This window comes from Aspergillus costaricaensis (assembly GCF_003184835.1).
Source record: "Aspergillus costaricaensis CBS 115574 unplaced genomic scaffold BO79scaffold_29, whole genome shotgun sequence".
In the NCBI taxonomy this organism is placed as follows: Eukaryota; Fungi; Ascomycota; class Eurotiomycetes; order Eurotiales; family Aspergillaceae; genus Aspergillus; species Aspergillus costaricensis.
Window position 1 is genome coordinate 313,544 of NW_020291829.1, and position 19,331 is coordinate 332,874.

The following is a 19,331-nucleotide window of genomic DNA, read 5'->3' on the forward strand; positions in this document are numbered from 1 at the left end:
CTCCAAAGTACGATCAGTCGTAGCCTTCTTTCCAGATCGGCAATAATACTCGCTTAATGTACATACAGCAGGTGAGCAGGTAGTTCACTCAGATTTCACTACCTAAAGAGCAAGTAAATCCGATAATACTGTAGACTACGTGGAAATGATCATGGGTGATATCATAAATTGCCTACCATGTTGATTAATTACTGTATGTTCAGCTATTTATTTGTCTGTGACACTGGTGAGTCTCCTTTTTTTTTCTTCTATACCCGTGGTACTTATTATTGACTAGTTAAGTAGTCCGCAATAATAATAATGAAAAAGCGATGGACCTTTTCGAGAGAGTATAGTATAGTATGGTATAGCATCTAGAAACCTGACACAGTTGGTAGTATGAATAATCGTGAACATTAAAAGGAAACGAACAGACAGTAATGGTGATCATCGGGCCGTAAGACCCAAGTGAACGTCGGCTCATGCTAGATAAGTTAACAAGACTAAGTAAGTAGTAGGTAAGGTAAGCAGTTCTTGATGCTGTAATGCATGGTGTCTTCAACGACACAATATTCATCCATCCCCAAACCCAGGAATAATAAGAATTATATATGGTCGCAATGCGCCAGTAAACGAATGTTAGTAAAGAGATATAAGATGCAAGTCTAAAACGAAAGAAAAAAAGAAAGAAGAAAGAATGGTAAGTAAGCAGGGTAAGAACGGAAGAAAAGAAGGGAAAAGAGAAGAATGTTATGTAATGGAGGGGAGAAAAAACCACTGAAAAGAGACCAGCTCTATGGCACTTCCTTATCCCCCCTCTTTAGTTCGCCGGGTATGTCGATCGCCTCCTTAACCCACGACATCGACGCGATCTCATCCAGACTTTTTCGTTTCGTATTGCGTTTCAATAGCCCCTCGACACAATCGCGGGCGCCTTCGAGGTCCTTGCCTTTTTCAGGATCCCATTCGTCGTCGCTGTCGGCATATCGGTACCAGGACCACTCGACTCGTGCGATGCGGTGGGGCGTTCGCGCGCGGAGTTTGGCAGGGTCGCCTCGGGTGCCCGGCAATGCGTCGAACGGGAGCCGATTTTCCATCATGGCGTATAACAACACTCCCAAAGCCCATGCGTCTGTTGATCGTCCATCATACGGCTGTCCCATCAAGATCTCAGGGGCTGCGTAGTCCTCACTGCCACAACGGGTCTGAAGCAGAGGGCTTTCGGGAGGCTCGGGTATTCGTCGGGACAGACCCAGATCGCTGAGGGTGATGACGGCTCGATCGTATGTGCGCCAATCCGTGATCGTCTCTATTGCTTGCATCGGCAGGTTGACAAGCACGTCTGAAGAGGAACAGCTGTCAGCCCTGATCGCTGAAAACGGGGCAAAGAATCGAAGATTACTCACTCTCAAGTTTAATGTCGCGGTGCACAATGAAATTTGCATGCAGGTAGCGCACAGCCCCCACCAATTCGGCAAAAATACGACGAATGAGTTGCGGACTCATGGGCCGTGGACTCGACGATGCCACGTCAAAGAGGTCACCTCCGGGACAGTAGTCGAGAACCAATAGCGCGCGCTTCTCGTCGCTACCAAATGCTTTCAATTGCACCAGCGACGGATGATTGACAGATTTGAGTATGTCTACCTCGCGCTTGAGGGAAACTTCCAAGCGCTCCTCATCTGCACCACCGGCCGGTCCATACTCGATAATCTTGACTGCAACAAGCTTCTGTGTTACCAAATTCACATCTTGAAGACTGGAAAACATGGTTTCGTCGTCGCTTTCTCGTCTTTCTATACGTGCCGCGAGGGAGACTTGACTGAATGTTCCCTGACCTAGCTGACGTATCTTGCGGTACTTGCGACGTTGTTGTGTGCGCACGGAGCGTACCGAGTAAATCTCATCAGGGCCAGCTGCCAACGGTGTTATAACGGGTTCGTCATCGCGTTCATCGGAGCCACTGCGACTGCTGCGAGGAGGCGTAGGAGGGCGGACAGTGGGCAACGCGATCCCACGGTGGACGGCCAGATACTCTTCGCGATGAAGATTATTGCTGTTGCTGTTCGTCTTCGAGTCGGTGCTGACAGATGCAGTGATCCCCGGGGGCATTCCTGGTCCTGAAACTGCAATTGGCCGTGGCTTGACCGGGATAGCGCGACCGGGAGGTACATACTCGCTTAAGCTGCGGTTGCGAGAATGCTTTGACCCGGATCCTTGACGTGGTTTTGTTGGAGACTCGATGGGCGTCTCAATGGGTGTTTCGGACAGCTTGTCAGGGAGCATGTATTGCCTGCTTCGTGGCCGGGATTCGCAAGCACCGAGCATTTGAGAGGAATCGCTTAGTCGCAAACCGAGACTGGAACCGCTGCGAGAGGTTGTCGAGGGCGTCCGAGACAAAGACTGGGAATTGCGCCGTGGTAGTTTCCATGGCGACATGCCACCGATGGGCGATGGCAAAGGCGTGATGTCTCCCATGGCCATGAGTTGAGGGGAAGATATGAGCGAGGCCGGTGACAGAGTCAAAGATCCTGCGCTGGTTGGAGGGCCGGCGAACAGACCGCGCAGGCTTGGAGTGCGCCGGGGGAGACTGCTGGACGAGATGCTGTGATGCACGAATGACTCAGGTTCCCTTGGCGGGCTCATCTGGCTGGCGTTTGACAGATCCGTGCGAATCTGAAGCGAAGGCAGATGATGGGGGTGTGAGTAGTGCTGCAGCGTTACATCCTGCAGTCCCTCTGCAGGAGATTTTTCGATATAAAGCGGAGGAGTATGAAAACTCCCTTGACCGGGGACTATAGCAGAGGGTGCACCAATTTCATTGTCATCCGAAGCCGTTGGGTGGTTGGCTTCGTGTAACTGTGGTTGGTGAACGGTAGATCCTGACCTATCGGTCGGTTGGGCCGAATCCGAATGGACCATCGAACGGAAAGAACAGGGCAGCTGATGGATTGAGTGTTCCTATCCTGGCTGTATTAATTTTTTATTTGAGTATATGTTCCCCTGATTGTTTATTCTTTTTTTCTTCTTGTCTTTTTCCCTTTGTTGCAGCTGACAAAAGGCCCGTGAAAGAGGCGTCGCGGGTAATATGGTGGACTGGGAGCGGGCAAGTTCGGGGTCTAGATGCGAATCCCTCGGGTCAACCTAAAGTAAACCGCGTGGCACTTGGCGCTGAAAGAGGCCCTGGGGGCCAAAAAGAAGAAGCGGGTAGGATGGAAATGTGTTGTATCAGTGCATTAGCAGGGAAGGGGTCCTTATATGGTTGAGGGAAGGACCAGAATAAATCGCAGTAGGTTCAAAGGAATGAAAGGTAAGAAAATTAAGAGAGGGAGAGAGAGAGAGAGAGGGAAAGAAGAAGAGGAGAGGAGAGAGAAGAGAAAAGGCAGGGAAGAGGGAACGGACGGCGGGGAACACCGAAGAGATGATCCCAGAACCTCAGACCTTCTTAAGCAGGCGAAGGGAAAGCCAATCTGAAAAGCAGATCCAGCAAAGAACTTGACTTGAGTAAGTAGCTTCGGCGCGCTGATGACGCTGGCGAACGAACGAACGAACGAAAAATCCAGGCGGGGTCAGCTGATAAACCGGCCGCTTCGAGATTAGCCGCCACGAGGAAAAGGCGCTACCCCGCATTAAGTAATACCGTTGGCGGAAGGACCAGAAGAGGACCGGATCTTACCTGCTTTGGGGTTAGCTTGTCATGGCCTCGGCCCTATCGCAGTCGTCGCTGTATTGTCCACTGATACGGGACGCGCCACCCAAACCTGATATTAATACTCTAATCTCTCCTTCTCCCTTAATCTCAATCCTGGCAAAACCACTGCGTAAGCTGAACTAGACTTATAATTTGATAAAAAATTGAAGGGCAGATAGTGTTCCCCCCTAAATGTAGTTTATTAAACTGTGATAAATCTTATCGCTACTTATGAGTAGGAGGAATCTCCCCCTTTTGGCATTTTCCATGCCCGGTACCACCAATAAGTTCCTTGCAGGGTGCAATCTGCATTGTTGGTGAAAACGGGGGCTGACGATCTGCCATTGCGAACCTTGCGCCTCTCTTTCCCACGCTTTTACTCTTTTCCCTCTGCTTTCTCCCCTTAACAGCCACCAGCCATCGCTTTCTAACCCAAAAGGTGCCAATCGTGGTTGCCCAATGAGGCAGGGTTGAGGCACCACGACTTCCCAAAAAGAAATGTTCGTCGCAGAATGCGGGAGGTGTCGCGACAATCATCGGATCGTGGAATTACCTGTCACACCAACTTGTGGCGATCGTAGCTGATCGCGATATAACTCCACGGCCGAAGCGGAACCTCTAATATTTACTTGGTTACTTAGCGAGTCCAGGGAGATATTCCCATTTCCCACTTACTGCCCAGCCAAGGCGTATGGTTCGTCCGCTCCCTCCACCTCACAGGATCTTCATTCGGCCTCCGAACTCCTTGTACAGAGAAATACCACATACTTCGTACAATGGTCAGTATACTTCGCTCTTATTTATCTCTTCAACACTAGTTCTAGTTCTGGATGTCGAATATACCCTCGCAAAGTACGTACTCCTATTGTTGACTCAGAGAGGTCTGGATGCGCCGGTGTTTGAAATCCCAAACCTGGTTGAGTTTCCCACCAAAATTCCCATAATAGCAACAAGAACTCCGTCCAGGGAGCAATTCTGGCTCCAACGCAATTAGGGCCATCAGCTTAATCTCGTTAATTTCCTATCTGCTCGCGATCATTTGACGCACTGTGCACATCGCCGACCACGCTACTGTAGCGCGTGCACTAGCTCGCCTGGTGTCCCTTCCATCGAAATTGGGCCGTATCCATTCTTCTGCTGCCAATCTTTGGTTGGCCTCCTCTTTTGCTTCCCATTTCAAGGTTTGAGGTGAACGGATCGACGCGCTGTGCCACCCAACCTACGTAAGCTATCCGAATTTCATCATTCCTCAGGTTTTGGTCGAATTTGTTTCGGATGTGGAACATGGAAACAGCCACTGATGGGCTAAGAAAACGCACCGACAACTGCCAAGTCTCCCCGAACCAGGCGCTCAGCTGTCATGACTGACTCAGGACGAACGGCGGACTTGGTCTTCGCCAAATCCACAAGCCTGTCTGAACTCTGAAGATTTTCCCGGTCCTCGGGCTTCTCTCGTCAATCTTTCTCGCGCCCTCGAGTCTTGGCACCCCACGCCTTGCTGCGCTTCATCGACCCGATTGCTGATTACGGGCTGCTCACGCAGTACTCCGTAAAGTTTCCGGGCATGGAATTATCCCGTTCACCTTTCATCCTGGTATAATAATAGGCGATGGTATTTGATGTTATCATTCCACCCCTGTCTTTGTCCGGGTCGGCTTCGTGATTGCGACCGGGTCAACTCCGAACCCGTCCGGCGAGGGTCCCGGCCATTCACTGTTTTGACGGTGGCTCGGATCCGTAAGCGACCAGCACCGCCCATGCGGCATGTCAGCGTTTGCGCCTTCTGGCAATTGTTGGCGACCGTCTCAATGGAATGCTTTCTTCTCGACTAAAACATTGGTTGGGGAGGGTTTCCAAACTACTTCTACCCAACACAGTCCATCTTTATCTCCGGTTCCATGCAGATTAATATTTGTTGGTGCCCTCGATGTCTCAAGTATGTGCGCTGCAGCCGCCGACCTGCGAGACCCGGGATTCATGCACGGTGTGGCACCAGGGCAACCTGCTCCCTGTGCTATTGCATGCAGGCGCCACCCATGCTCGCTTTCCAGATGCATGATTATTTGCGTTCCCTGGTCGGACGCATACAGTTGGGACTTTTGTCCTTGCTGTCGCTGGGGACAAACTTTCCCAACCACTAATGTGCTTCGAAAGGTTACCATTCAGTATAGTTTATCTATCATAACTAGATCGATCATAGTCCGTAACCGCTGTCCATCATAGCCATATGTTTTGGCGTTATATCATCGTTTCCATCAGGTTGTCCGGCTTGCCAGCTAATACACAGCTGGTCCAGAGCGGTTGAGAGCCCCAATAGCCTGCTCGATACTGATTACATTGACCGGCAGTTCGGGAAGTATGCCCTCCAAGATAACCTTCTGATTTAGGGCGGCATATGATGAGGGAGTCTCGATCGTATTGTTCGAGATAACGTAGCTGTTGTCAAGCATGATGCGTTAGCAGTGCCTTTTCCACATGCGTGATCGGTATTGAACCGTGGTGCTGGCTTACACATTATAGTTCATATCCAACAGACGAAACGCAGTGCTAAGCACTACTCCCGAAGTACGGATCCCGGACTACCAGTTACATATTGATCAGCAAATCTGTTGACTTGACTTCCACTCCGTTGCATGGCATCACCTACCAAGATCACAGTATCTATCTTCTGAGAACTGAGGATCTCCTCCAGCTGGTTCCCCGCACCAGCATAATACCGCGCCTTCTGCAGCACCACATCATAGTTATCCAGGGTCTTGAATGCCGAATAGATCTGACTATCGGGACTCGAAGCTGTGGCGTTGCCGAGGCTAGTCACCGCGCTGGCGAAGGGAGCGTTGCCGAGTTCAGGACGGTAGGTGTTGGAGAAGAAGATGCGAGTAAAGATACTCAGGGGGGGAGGGTCCTGCTTGTGCACACTTTACGACATAAGTACTCCGTATAATGTATCCGCAGTTCTCCAAGATCAAATAATACATACGCATCAATCCAGTTCGCGACATTATCAATCCACAACTGCCCGGACCTGGTAGTATTCACATTGGCCACCAACCCATCGATAAGATCTAGATTAAGCACTGCATAATGTTTCCCGAAACTAAACGACGGGTCGGTAACGGTCGAGGTGATATTCCGTGAGTAGCCTGGGTTGCTAGTGGTTGTGGTTGAGGAGAGACACCCGGTTGCCAGGAGCGCCAGGCATGCAAGCGAGTATTTGAACATGGTTGGTGTGCTGCAGGGGGAAGCACTAAACAGCAAAAAGAAGAAAAAATCAAAATTAAAGATAGGGATGCAACGGATGGGATAGACTCGCTGATCTGAAAGTGAAAACTTGCTCTAACTTGAAGCAGGGGTCTTTTATGTACATTACGGAGTAGAAATTGTCCATTTCTTCCATACTAATCAATGTGATTCTTTTCTCCACCTCTCCAGATGGGACTATTGCCTCTAGTTGATCGTTGCTTTTTTATGATATTAGGTCTGCGATCCGCTAGTGAAGCTAGTATTGATTACTTGTGATCAGTTGAGCTGAGGAGTAACGTCACACCGGAGATGACGACTTGATCGGGTTTTTGTCAGACTTAGTAATTATTCATTTATTAAGTGATTCTATGGCTTTTTCTTGGTAGAAGAGTGATAACTGGTCCGGATGACGGGAAGATCATAAGTAGTAGTCTTGTCTTGATGAAGAATCCATTGGCAAGGGCGCACTTGTGCAGGTAGCTAACTAACTAAGTAACTGACTACCTCATTGGGGTGATTGTTTGTTTTCCAAGGGGCTTTTCCCGGAATGGAGCTGATCTTCTGCTGTTGATCTCCCCCAAGTGGGGACCCTAAAGCTTAAGCCTGGGTTGGGAGTTGCGTTTGCCCTGAAGGCGATACTATTTACTGCATTCCCGTTGGGTTTATCTTTTCCTAAGTACGGAGTACTTCTGTGTAACTCATCTACTCTTTACATGAGGTAGAGTAGTTGGTGAATTGGGTTAATATTGTGGCGCAGGCATTCGTGCCTCCTGATCGAGACAGTTGGCTGACTCTGGCAGTCTATCTGAGTCCTGCATCGAATCTCAAATCAACGATCGATTTGAATGGACAGTCAGATGTTGAGTAACCTTGAGGTGGGAGGCTCGGGCCTTCTGAAATGCCTTGTGCAACATACTTGTGCTTTGTATTGCTACGTGCAGGAGCAGGACTCCCCTTTATCCATTATTTCTCTTTCTGCGAATTATTAGCCAGTTGTCTCTGACTCGTGCTTATCATTCAAATTCCGGTTTCGATATTTGATTGAACAATCAAGTTGAAACTGCAGGGCAAGCAGTCGCCCTGTGGGAGGTGTGGAGATGGACAGCCCTGAATAGTCTTTACCCGGGCTCTCCACAACAACACCACCGTCCAGAATTCTTTACCGGCTGACCCGCTCTCCCACTCACCACCTATCTATAGATGGGCCTATTTAAAGATTTTCAAGAGAACAAAATCCTCAGCGATGGCTGTGTTGTCTGTCTTCCACGGGTGACAATTATAGGCAACTTTGGCGATGCCAGCGGAGATTTTGGGGATTTCTTGGCTATCTGTCGCGAACAGTTAAGCGACGCCACCGGACTGCGAATAGATCGCAAGACTATACGGGCGATCTCACAACTCCAGGGAAAAGTTATATCCTCACTCCTTGACTGGACACCCATAAGCCTATCTGCCAAGGCTGGCATCCGAAATTTTCATTCCTCTTCGCCTCCCTCCCGTTGGAACGAACCGCTCGTTTCCGACTGGTGAGTTATGATGATGACTCGGTACGGGAGTGCGTTGTACCTGCTTGCTGCCTGGCCATGCATGCATCATGTACTTTGAAGTACCGCCTTTCTCCGATTGTGACATGATGCTCATCACTGCAGTTGATGCATGGCCTGGCACCATATGGAAGTCACCACGAGTAGCCCAATCATTCGCTTAACATGCAGCTGCAATATAATACAAAAGGAATATAGACCAGGGCAAGGGGCCGCTCTGGACGCAACATGGAAGTGACTTCATCCCCAGTGCCCCCATAACGCCCCATCCTGCTCCCTCCAGAGTGGACAGGGTCGATGGCCTCCACTTTGTCTCACTCCGTTGTGCTTCTGATTCGGTATATCCTCTACAATGCCAAGCAGAGCTAAGTATATCGCAGCATCATGCTATCTACTGCACGCGTCATTCAGTAGCCATAGTCTCTGTCGTTTAGGAAAAGAGATCAAAAAAGAAGTCAGCTATTCATAGTCTCACTTCGTAGTTCTGACCATGTACCCTTAATCATAGTCCAGCCACATGCACTTCGCCATCCGGTAGCGCTGACCCTCGGGGATGCAACGCAGCCCGTAGGGCTCGATCCGGTCTAGTGAGGGCCCATAATTAGAAGAATGGACATGGGACAGAGGGAGGCTGAGGGTCTCTAGTGGAGATAGATAGACAGAGGGATCAGGGGCGAGCCGTAGCGGTGAACCTACAGCCATGTCTGTAACCAACCAACCCATGGCTAGCTAGCCCTTTCCGGGTCGCTTCTAAGTTAGGTACCAGGCACTGACACTTATAGAAGACCCATAGGAAGAAAGTAGTAGTACCGAACAGTTATAAGTAGTAGTGACCTGACCCTTTGTGGCTTCTACTTCTCCATACTCTATCCATTCCGTGGCTCAGATCCATACAGAAAAAAATATCTACCATTCTCACACTCGTTCTTCAATCTTAAATACCACTACTATCTTCAACCCACACCCATCCTCACCAAATCCACTCACTAATACCACCACCACCACCATGTCCGTGACCACCACCTCAACCGGCACCGCCGCCTCCGCCTCCTCCACCTGCATCAACAAGCTCTACGACATCCCCGTCAAAGATGCCGCCTGCGCCATGCCCATGCGCAACAACAACTCCGCAATCATGAGCAGCTGCTGTGGCTCCGCCTCCATCGTCTCCTACGACAGCTGCGACTACTACTGTCTGGCTCAGGACCAGACCGTCGGTACCCTGGCCGAATGTCTCATCAAGGCCTCCGAGGCTGGTGAGGTCTGGTGTAACACTAACGCCAACGCTACTGCTACCGGTAGCGTTCCTACTACTGGCGCTGGCACTATCGTCTCGACTGCTACTGCTACTGGTGGCTCGTCTAGCACGGGTTCCAGCACTTCGAGCGGTTCGTCGGCTTCTTCGACTAGTGGGGCTGGTGTGGCGGTTACGAAGAAGAGTGTGGGTGTGTTGGCGCTGTTGTTCTTTGGGTCGACTGCGGGTTTCTTGTTGTAGGGGATTAATATGAGGAATTTATACTATTTAGGGGTGGTGCAGATATGTGGGTTTGGGGGGTTTAGATGGCATACTATAGTATAGAGCAGAGCAGGCTTGTACAGTAACTTGGGGAAAAGATCGTCTTGATTGAACCATTTTGCTAGCGGAAGTCCGTCCTTCTTAGCATTACTTTGATCTTTCATTTGTTTGTGTTATATATTACCATTGTCGTTTTCTTCACTTCATAAATTATTTTCTGTTGCATATGCGCAATTTCCAATTTGGTTCAGTGATAGACACTATACATACCCATTGGTATATACACGTCTACATGAATCCTCCCTACTAGTGCATAAACCTGCCACAGCAACTTGCACTATACCAATCGAAAAGAGGTACTACTAGTGTACTCAGGACCCCCCAAAGCCTATATTATCTTGGAATTTAGGGATTGAGTTCCTGTAAACTTTCAGATGTCTCTCTACAAAAGTCATAGCGGAGTCACAGTTGACTCATGCCTAACGTGAACTAGTTACCAACTGATAGGTATGGAATATGGTCTGTATCACCTAGTTGAGGAACTGCCTTAGGCATAGATATTACTCCGTTTGCTTCATATCACGTGCATCCACAACAGACAACCAGAAAATATTACTTCAGCTATGGAAAGGTGATTCAAACAATACTTATAAAAGGCTAAGGATAGAGATGTGGACCGTTCAGAGTCACCATTTCTGTCAAAAAGAGAACACATAAATATTACGTCTAATGCAGTTTGTCAGATCTAACGATGACTCGTGCGAAAAGCGACACATTATGAGTTATCAGTCAAGAATGCTTAATACATGAGTGTATCTTCCCCTTCCTTTGAACAATGCAGCTACAAGTTGCGGTAAGCGTATGCTATCCTGTTACTGAGAAGAGTATGCAGAATTTGATTCAGAGTCATTCTGAGTAATTTTCGTAGGTTATGTGTGTTACATTCTACCAAGTGAGTGCTGGGCTTACTTAGACTACTCGTGAATAGAAGACGTACAATTGACGAATATGCGTATTTGGTATACCCATAGACCACTTATTCGTCTTTACTTCTCCTGCAATCTATCAGCTTTTACTTTTGTTACTCATTATAGTATAGTATATACTCGAGACCCGATGACTCGGAATGTCCGCACAGTCTACGTGTCGATTTGGGTTGCCGAGGTTCCGTCGTTCCACAAGGTATGTAGTAGAGACCATATATATCCGCATGGTATCTGTTCAATTGGAAAAAGAGAAAGCACCACAATATCCCGAGGTTGGTGGATTCAGGATGTAGGATTACAAATTGTCGATCAACCCCGCACCGGGCAGGCCTAGGATTCAAATGGGACTAATGTGAGCTCGGGGGGGGGGGGGGGGGGGGGGGGGGGGGGGGGTTGGGGAACGGATTTTTCTCTTACTGTTGTTGAAGAATGTGACGCAAGCATGTCAATTCCTACTATTAATTGAGTGACCGGCCCCTCACAGAAACAGAAAGAGTCGAAAATATCAGCAGAAGAAAGCAGAATGAAGGACATCAAGATCGAGCCCGCAAAGGGCATTTCCTACTTTACCCCAGCACAACAAACCCCAGCAGGGACAGCAGCGAACCCGCAGACCAGTGGAAAGGCGATACCCAAGCTCTTCCAGCCGATTACCATTCGAGGATTAACATTTCAGATTCGTCTTGGGGTAATAAACCTACCACCATCAAGCTAACGGCCTGTTGACAATGATTGCTCTAGGTATCCCCAATGTGCCAGTATTCCGCCCAGGATGGCCACATGACCGACTACCACCTCGCCCACCTGGGCGGTATAGCCCAGCGAGGCCCAGGCCTTATCATGATCGAGGCCACCGCTGTCGAACCGGAAGGTCGCATCTCACCGCAGGATGTCGGGCTATGGAAAGACTCACAAATCGCGCCGATAGCTCGAGTCATCGAGTTCGCGCATAGCCAAGGCCAGAAGATCGGTATACAGCTTGCACATGCAGGTCGGAAAGCGAGTACTACTGCACCTTGGATGATGAACCATGGCAATGTAGCAACAGAGAATGTCGGTGGATGGCCCGATAATGTCAAAGGACCCAGTGATGTACCCTTCAGCGAGACATTTCCGAAACCGCGAGCTATGAGCAAGGACGACATCCGCGAGTTCAAGGAGGCGTGGGTTGCGGCAGCGAAACGGGCCCTTGTGGCTGGAGCGGATTTCATTGAAATTCATAATGCGCATGGATATCTGCTTGCATCGTTTTTGACCTCCTACACGAACAAGCGGACAGATGAGTATGGTGGATCTTTTGAGAACCGGATGCGATTGCCGTTGGAAATTGCGCAGTTGACTCGCGATACGGTGGGTGAGCATGTACCTGTTTTCCTGCGTCTTTCGGCATCGGATTGGCTGGATAGTGGTTTGGGAGAAACCTGGGGCTTGCAGGATGCGGTGAAGTTTGCTGGAGCGTTGGTTGCTCAAGGAGCTATCGATCTGATTGATGTCTCTTCTGGAGGTTTACATTCGAGTCAGAAAGTGAAATCTGGGCCTGGGTTTCAGGCACCGTTTGGCATTGCGGTTAAGAAGGCAGTCGGGGAAAGGATGCTTGTTGCGACTGTTGGTCATATCAAAGATGGGAGGCTGGCAAATCGGTTGCTCGAAGAAGAAGGACTGGATGTGATTCTTGTTGGGCGTGGATTTCAGAAAGATCCTGGATTGGTCTGGACCTTTGCGCAGCACCTTGATGTTGAGATTGCTATGCCGGGCCAGATCCGCTGGGGATTTTCCAAACGGGGAGGGACCCCATATGTCGATCCGTCGGTCTATAAATCCTCACTATGATGGGATAGAGTTGAGTGTTTATCTTTGCAAGATACAGAATAAGAGAGACCAAATACACCATGTTTTAATTAGCTATCCCCGCTTCCCTCAGCATTCATGTTCTACATTGATGGTCTCTTTGTAATGTGACATGATGATGTAGTTGGGTTCTTGTGATATCTATGAATATAGAAAATCTTTACCTACTCGAGAACATTACGAGCTATCCTGGTATAGAACGCAAGAAACCCCAAGAACGATACGGCCATAGTACGTTCAAAAAGAAGATATACGGATATATCACCCTCTGAGTGGAGTCTTCAGCAAGTGAATCATACTCAGTCAAAGATCTTGTGCACTTTCCACTGGCCAACATTCGCGACCAACTGGATCTTCTTGATAGCTTCGTCGTACACATTGTCATCACCGTTAAGTTCCAACTATCATCTATTAGTCAAGATGAAGGCAGAAGCTAGGAATGTACAGCTTACCAATGCCAAGTAACGCGGCGGCTCTGCTGGTTTCCCCTCCGGGAACAACATGGCCCAGAAGACCTCGTGAATGGCCACCCGCTGAGGCACGCCGTTACTATATGTTCCACAGAACCAATCCATCACAGCCTGGTCATCGGCTTTGTTTATGATGTGTGAAGGCAAGTCAAATTCCACAGTAAGGAGATGAGACGTTGGGCCTAACACATCCAACATCACAGGAGTGAGTCAGCTTTCGCCCTTCTCTTCCATTGTCTTATAAGTCTCACCTGATGGCATAGCCGAGTCTTCTCTTCTCCCAACCTCGCGGTATCGCCTGATATCGAAATGCGCTATATCCATACAACTGTGTGTTGGCCCCGGCAGAACATCACTAGTCACAGGGATGCTCGTAAACTCCTCTGTGTTCAGAAATTCGATGTCTGGGACGGGGTAGAGAGCGAGGAATGTCCACGGGGAACTATCTTGCGGCACTGCAGCCGTTTCATAGCGGGCTGCGGAGTTGATTCCGGAGGTCTTGAGGACATCACGCACATGGATGTCATTATACCAGGTGTTGAAGACATCTGATGATTTTTGCGAGGGAGAATTGAGCCTAGAGGCTGCATAGAGCAGGCCCGAAGTAGACATTTTGGTTGTGTGGTCTCCTTGATTCTCTGTTAGAGAGGGATAATGTGGCTGGAGGGGGAACTTGAGGGTTGATGTACGCACTAAGTACTTAGTAGCACCGGGTTTGAAGAGGGGATAGATTGGCGCTCGGCTAGTGGTATGTTGTTTAGCTGAAGGCTGGGTCCACTCTTGAACGAGAGTTTGAGATTGCTAAGGTGGACACGGCGTGAGATTGACCAATAATGCCATTCAACTGAACTTCGAGGTTCTAATTCAACAAACACGAAATGTACCTTAGCAAGATAAACCACAATCTGTCAATTTACTTTCTATCAACTGAGACACCAGGTATAGTCACCTTCTACTGTCGGAAAACTAGATATTCCGTTAACCTTTCTGAATTTAACGTAAACCCTAATCCTTGACCGAAGTCAATCTTCTGAGGACAATCTTGCGGATTGGGCAGTTCTGAATGTGAGCTAGGTTTCAATTTTAAGAATAGATGCTACCCTTTTATGACCCCGCTCAACTTATGATCCGAGTCATTTCAGTGTCAGGGATCTGCTGGACCCAACATACCAACTTCATAGTAGTTCCCGAACCCATCGCGTTCGGGACCCCCCGAGCTTCCACAACAACAGCAAAATATCATATATATCTGAACTAGTATATGCGGTGGACACCTCAGAGTTGATCTAGATTTGGTTTTTGTTCTTTCCATAGGCTAGACACAAGCCATGCTGCATTTTTCTGCATTGCAATTAGGTGAAACCCATGCCTTATAATGGTGTGGGATGTGAAGCACGAATTCCGCACACATACCAACAGATTTCATATCAATGTAGACTAAGTTACGGTCCGCCATCATACTATCAACACGACCAAGCTACAACACCAACATTTTGATCTTCTTACTGGCAGCTCAAGATCTACATTGCAGTTTTACCATAAGTAATGAGCGACGCCATATCTAAACCTTCTATCCTATTCAGCTAGCCAGCTACAACCTTACAGTTCCCCGGTTTGATCTCCATTCTTGGCATGTTTCATCTGACAGCCACCCATTTTACTCCTGCATGCCTACGCAGGATATAAATAGCGATGCAGTATTCATTTCTCCTCTGTCCAGCTTGTGCCTCGCTACAGGCCTGCAAAGATCTCAGTAATCATGGGTCTGGCGGATCTCTGCGTGGACGTGGTGCTAGAGTTCCTGCGTTATCTCAGTCTGGAGGAACTGTTGTCCCTGAGGATGGTTTGTCGTATGCTTTGTCTTCCCCGGATAGTCTGGTCAATACTGGCTGGACGCGAGATACTAAGTCAGCTTGTGTATAGGTTATCTGAATGAAGTTATCGTGGTGAACCTTCTCTATATCAGTACAGTGGACAAGCGCATCAGCAATCGTCTATTGTCCCGGGTTCTCCTGGAATATATAAACCAGGATACCGCACTCAAGACCCAGGTTACTAAGATCCGAGACTACCTGAGAACATGTGCAAGTGAGCATGACCGCAAGAAATGCAGCACGAGCCGTTGCTTGAGAGCCATCAGCGTTGCCCTGACCACGTATAGCGGTCGTGAGTGGGTGCTCCAGAACTACAGGACCGCTGTGATGCCTTGGATAGAATCCTGGGACAAAGACAACAACAACTGCATTCCCTTCCTTCTGGCAGCTTGGATGGGCTTACAGAGTATTGTTATATCGGCCCTGGAACAGGGCATACATGCCAATACAAGCCATCCTTTTCTCGGGGCCGCCTTGCACGCTGCAGCGTACAACAATGACACCGTCCTAGCCAAAGAGCTCATCTTACGCGGCGTCAATAGGAGAAAACGAGATGGCGCCTTCGGAGACACATTTCAGCTTGCAGCCTACCGAGGGTCTGATCAGTTCATCCACACGATGTTGATGGCTGATCCGGGTTTGCGAGTCCAGATTTCTCAGACTACGTCTAGCTATGGTCCATTCGGAAGTGCGTTCAATGCAGCAGCTGCAGCAGGACATGATCGAGTGGTGAGGATGCTCTTGGCGCACAAGGCGAAGCCGAATATCCTTGCTCCTATGCAGAGGACCGCAATGTTCCTGGCTGCAAGAAATGGCAGAGCAAATGTAGTCGAGCTATTGCTCCATTCCGGGCTGCCTGACCCCAGTTTCCCTGACTGTCATGATATATCCCCTTTGTTAGCTGCTATCCAGGTTGGCCATGAGCCAGTCGTTCGTCTTCTTCTCCAGATCAGCAAAGTCAAGCTGAACGACACCGGACGCAATGGCAACATCCCAGCACCACTGATGGTCGCTGCTAGCCAGGGCAAAGCCCGTATTGTCCGAATGCTCTTGAAGCGCCCTGATATCGACGTCAATCGCTATGCACAAGGGCTCCCTTCAATCTTCACAGCTGCAGACAACGACCACGCAGATGTAGTGAGCTTACTGCAATGCAGACGTGACATTTCCCTCTTCACCCCCGACCAGTCGCAATACCTCCTGAATATAGCAGTCTCCCACGGCCAAACAGATATCGTCAGAACACTACTGAACAACGGACATCACATCGATCCACACATCCCAGACAGCAACGGCCAAGCATCCCTCCACATAGCAGTCACCAAGAACCGCATAGACATCCTAAAGCTCCTCCTCACCTTCCCCTTCACAGACCCCAACCACACAGACTCCCAAGGCCGCACACCTCTCATGCTCGCCGTCCTCCACAACAACCACCACATCATCCACCTACTCCTACAAGACAACCGAACCCGCTACGACATCACCGACAACAGCAACACAACACTCCTAATGCACGCCATCATCAAGAACAACGACACCGTCTTCCATACCGCCCTCAACCACAGCACCGACCACCACCTCAACACACAAAACATCACCGGCTCAACAGCCCTCCACCTCGCCTGCATCACCAACACCACCTTCGCCCTCGAATCCCTCCTCTCCACCACCACCATAAACCCCAACCTCCAAACCACCCAAGGCCTCACCCCTCTCCACTGCGCCATCCTCCACAAATCCACGCAAGCCATCATCTGGCTCCTCGAATCCCCCACCATCTCCCCCCAACTCCCAGACCTCAAAGGCACAACACCCCTATGTCTCGCCATCGTACAGAACAACCTCATCGCCGCAGACCTTCTCCTCTCCCATCCCCTCGTGGACATAAACCACCCATCCTCATCCTCATCCCCACCCACATCCCCCGAGAACCAATACACCCCCCTAATCCTCACCACAATAACCAACAACCTCCCCCTAACGCACCACCTCCTCCACCACCCAGACATAAACCCCAACCTCCCCGACGCCAACGGCGACACACCTCTCGCCCACGCCGCCAAACACGGCCACATAGGCATAGCGAAAGCCCTCCTCGCACACCCAGCCACAAACCCGCACTTACGACCCCAGATAGCAGGGGGGACAGTGGGTGCATCGCCGCTTGTCCACGCCGCGGAGAACAACCATCTGGAGATGGTGCGACTACTCCTGCTTAGTGGGGTGTATCCCGATGCGCCGGACCGGTATCTCCGCACGCCGTTGATCGCTGCAGCGGAAAGGGGCCATACGGAGGTAGCGAGGGAGTTGTTCCGGCTTGGGGGTGGGGATGTGGATGTCGAGCATATGGATGTGAGGAGGATGACGGCGTTGAGGGTTGCGGCGAGGAATGGACATGAGGGGGTGGTGAGATTGTTGGTGATGGAGGTTGGGGTGAAGGTGGATTTGGGGAGGAGGTCCGGGGTTAAGTTGGTGGAGGAGGTGAAGGGGTTGGGGTTTGGGGGGGTGGTGAGGTTGTTGGAGTCTGGGGGTGGGAGTTGGAGTGGGAATGGAAGTGGGGGGATGTATGGGTTCTTTTAAAGGTAATCATTGGATCTGTCATGCTGTCTGTCACTGGGATGATAGGTAGGTTGAATTGGTAGTTGTTGTTCATTTGTTACTCCCTAATTTCACATTAAGGTTTCAACTTGAGGATAGCTGAAGCTAGCACTCCTGCTTTGCAATACTGGCTTTTCTTCTGGTTCGCCGAGCAAAGAAAAAGACTAACCCGCAACACCCCATAGGAGAACTCACGCTATATGTACAGAAGATAAACACTAATAAAAAAAGTAACGAATAAACCCATTGCCATGCCGGTTCCGAACCCATGGACTGTAAAGTAATGCGACAAACGATGCTTTGTACGCCAGAGGGAAGATGTGTGTGTGTGCGTGTGAGACGACGAGGATAAAAGTATAAGGAGAAACCGTTCTAATACAGCGAGAAAACAAAACAAAACGGAGTGGGGGACATCAGGCAGGGCTGATGTTCCTTTACTCCGTCTTTGGTGAAGAGGCCATATACCATACAATCATATGGGGATTCCGAAACGCGTGGACGGATCAGGTGGATTGACTCGGGTCGAGGTATCGAGTCGAGGGCTAAAATACAGTTATGAGGGAATTGGCGGCTGTTGGCGTTTACAGGATAGCCTTGCTCAGGACCTGTTGAGACATAACATATTAGTCATATGTTCGAGGAGGAAATAATCAAACAAAGGGGGCAGGAGTAGACTTACAGTCCAACCACCAGCAATGCCAGCAACGATACCACCCGAAATCACCATAGGCTTAAGACCCCTCGTGCTCTTGAAGACCATTCCACTCAACGCACCCGCCACAATGCTGTTAGCAGCATCGTGCTTACCCCTCGCGTAGCCCAGACCGGAGTTAAACCCGTTGTAAACCATCGCGACCACACCAGCCGAGTTACCGAGGAAAGGTCCTCGTCTCGTAATGGAGTTGAGAGCACCGTTGAGGCGGATCTTCGGCGGAGCGGTGACGGGCGTCTTCTTCAGTCCCTCCGCCAGACCCCAGGCACCACCGAGAGTCAAACCAGCAAGGTAAGTCGTTCCTGTTCCATAGCAGAGATCATCGGACCATCCACGGGAGGGCAGCACAGAGCGCGATCCGGGTGTTTGGTCGAGCGCGGAGTCTTCGAGGGTGATGTAGTCGAGGGTATCTTGGTTCAGGCCGGCGAGGGGATGAAGCTGAGAGGGGTCGGGAAGATCGGCTAGGAAGCTGGTAGCATCTGGTGCTGATGCGGTGGCCTCGGAGCCCTTGGATTGTTTGCGACCGGTGATGGAGTCCCAGATGTTCGACATGTTGGATAGTGAGGTGGTTGAATTGGCGGGAAGGTGTGGGTGAATTTATTAAACAGGTTATGGAGAATATGAATACAGATAGGAGAATAGAGAGAGAAAAGGGAAAGGAGAAAAAGGAAAAGGAAAAGAGGAGGAGATCAGAACACTGGCGAACAATCCGAGAGCTTGGGGAGGGATTGGAATTGAGGTTCTGGTGACTGCGCGGTTTCGTCGGAGCAAAGAAGGTGACAGTAATAATTCCAGGCCGAGAAACAAAAACTTCAGCCCCGTGACTTGGTCCAGCTTTCTGCCAGAATTTCCGGGCCGGCAGTTTAT

At 49.7% G+C, this 19,331-nt stretch overlaps 6 protein-coding genes across 6 annotated transcripts; 2 read left to right on the forward strand and 4 right to left on the reverse strand.

Annotated features, from left to right (window-relative positions):
* Nucleotides 1-664: 664 nt before the first annotated feature.
* Nucleotides 665-3,067, reverse strand: BO79DRAFT_41232 (putative protein kinase). Its single transcript, XM_025689213.1, has 2 exons — nucleotides 1,386-3,067; nucleotides 665-1,321 (listed from the first exon to the last, which is right to left on the reverse strand). The coding sequence occupies exons 1-2, from the start codon at nucleotides 2,899-2,901 to the stop codon at nucleotides 774-776; spliced, it is 2,064 nt and encodes a 687-aa protein (XP_025536675.1). The 5' UTR covers nucleotides 2,902-3,067; the 3' UTR covers nucleotides 665-773.
* Nucleotides 3,068-5,870: 2,803 nt separating this feature from the next.
* BO79DRAFT_272136 (Isochorismatase hydrolase) lies at nucleotides 5,871-6,892 on the reverse strand (the record flags this gene model as incomplete). The annotated part of the gene is made up of 4 exons (XM_025687414.1): nucleotides 5,871-6,106; nucleotides 6,182-6,249; nucleotides 6,318-6,588; nucleotides 6,651-6,892. 4 exons carry the CDS (start codon nucleotides 6,890-6,892, stop codon nucleotides 5,947-5,949), a joined length of 741 nt encoding a protein of 246 aa, XP_025536676.1. The 3' UTR covers nucleotides 5,871-5,946.
* A 2,437-nt stretch (nucleotides 6,893-9,329) lies between these two features.
* On the forward strand, nucleotides 9,330-10,139 carry BO79DRAFT_210678 (uncharacterized protein). The gene has a single exon (XM_025682858.1). It carries the CDS (start codon nucleotides 9,464-9,466, stop codon nucleotides 9,950-9,952), a length of 489 nt encoding a protein of 162 aa, XP_025536677.1. The 5' UTR covers nucleotides 9,330-9,463; the 3' UTR covers nucleotides 9,953-10,139.
* Nucleotides 10,140-11,482: 1,343 nt separating this feature from the next.
* On the forward strand, nucleotides 11,483-12,789 carry BO79DRAFT_231192 (NADH:flavin oxidoreductase/NADH oxidase; the record flags this gene model as incomplete). The annotated part of the gene is made up of 2 exons (XM_025684141.1): nucleotides 11,483-11,647; nucleotides 11,701-12,789. The coding sequence occupies 2 exons, from the start codon at nucleotides 11,483-11,485 to the stop codon at nucleotides 12,787-12,789; spliced, it is 1,254 nt and encodes a 417-aa protein (XP_025536678.1).
* A 317-nt stretch (nucleotides 12,790-13,106) lies between these two features.
* BO79DRAFT_247326 (uncharacterized protein) lies at nucleotides 13,107-13,918 on the reverse strand (the record flags this gene model as incomplete). Its single annotated transcript, XM_025685636.1, has 3 exons — nucleotides 13,529-13,918; nucleotides 13,260-13,459; nucleotides 13,107-13,208 (listed from the first exon to the last, which is right to left on the reverse strand). The coding sequence occupies exons 1-3, from the start codon at nucleotides 13,887-13,889 to the stop codon at nucleotides 13,107-13,109; spliced, it is 663 nt and encodes a 220-aa protein (XP_025536679.1). The 5' UTR covers nucleotides 13,890-13,918.
* Nucleotides 13,919-18,333: 4,415 nt separating this feature from the next.
* Nucleotides 18,334-19,016, reverse strand: BO79DRAFT_257991 (protein transporter TIM23; the record flags this gene model as incomplete). Its single annotated transcript, XM_025686276.1, has 2 exons — nucleotides 18,334-18,357; nucleotides 18,432-19,016. 2 exons carry the CDS (start codon nucleotides 19,014-19,016, stop codon nucleotides 18,334-18,336), a joined length of 609 nt encoding a protein of 202 aa, XP_025536680.1.
* Nucleotides 19,017-19,331: the final 315 nt, after the last annotated feature.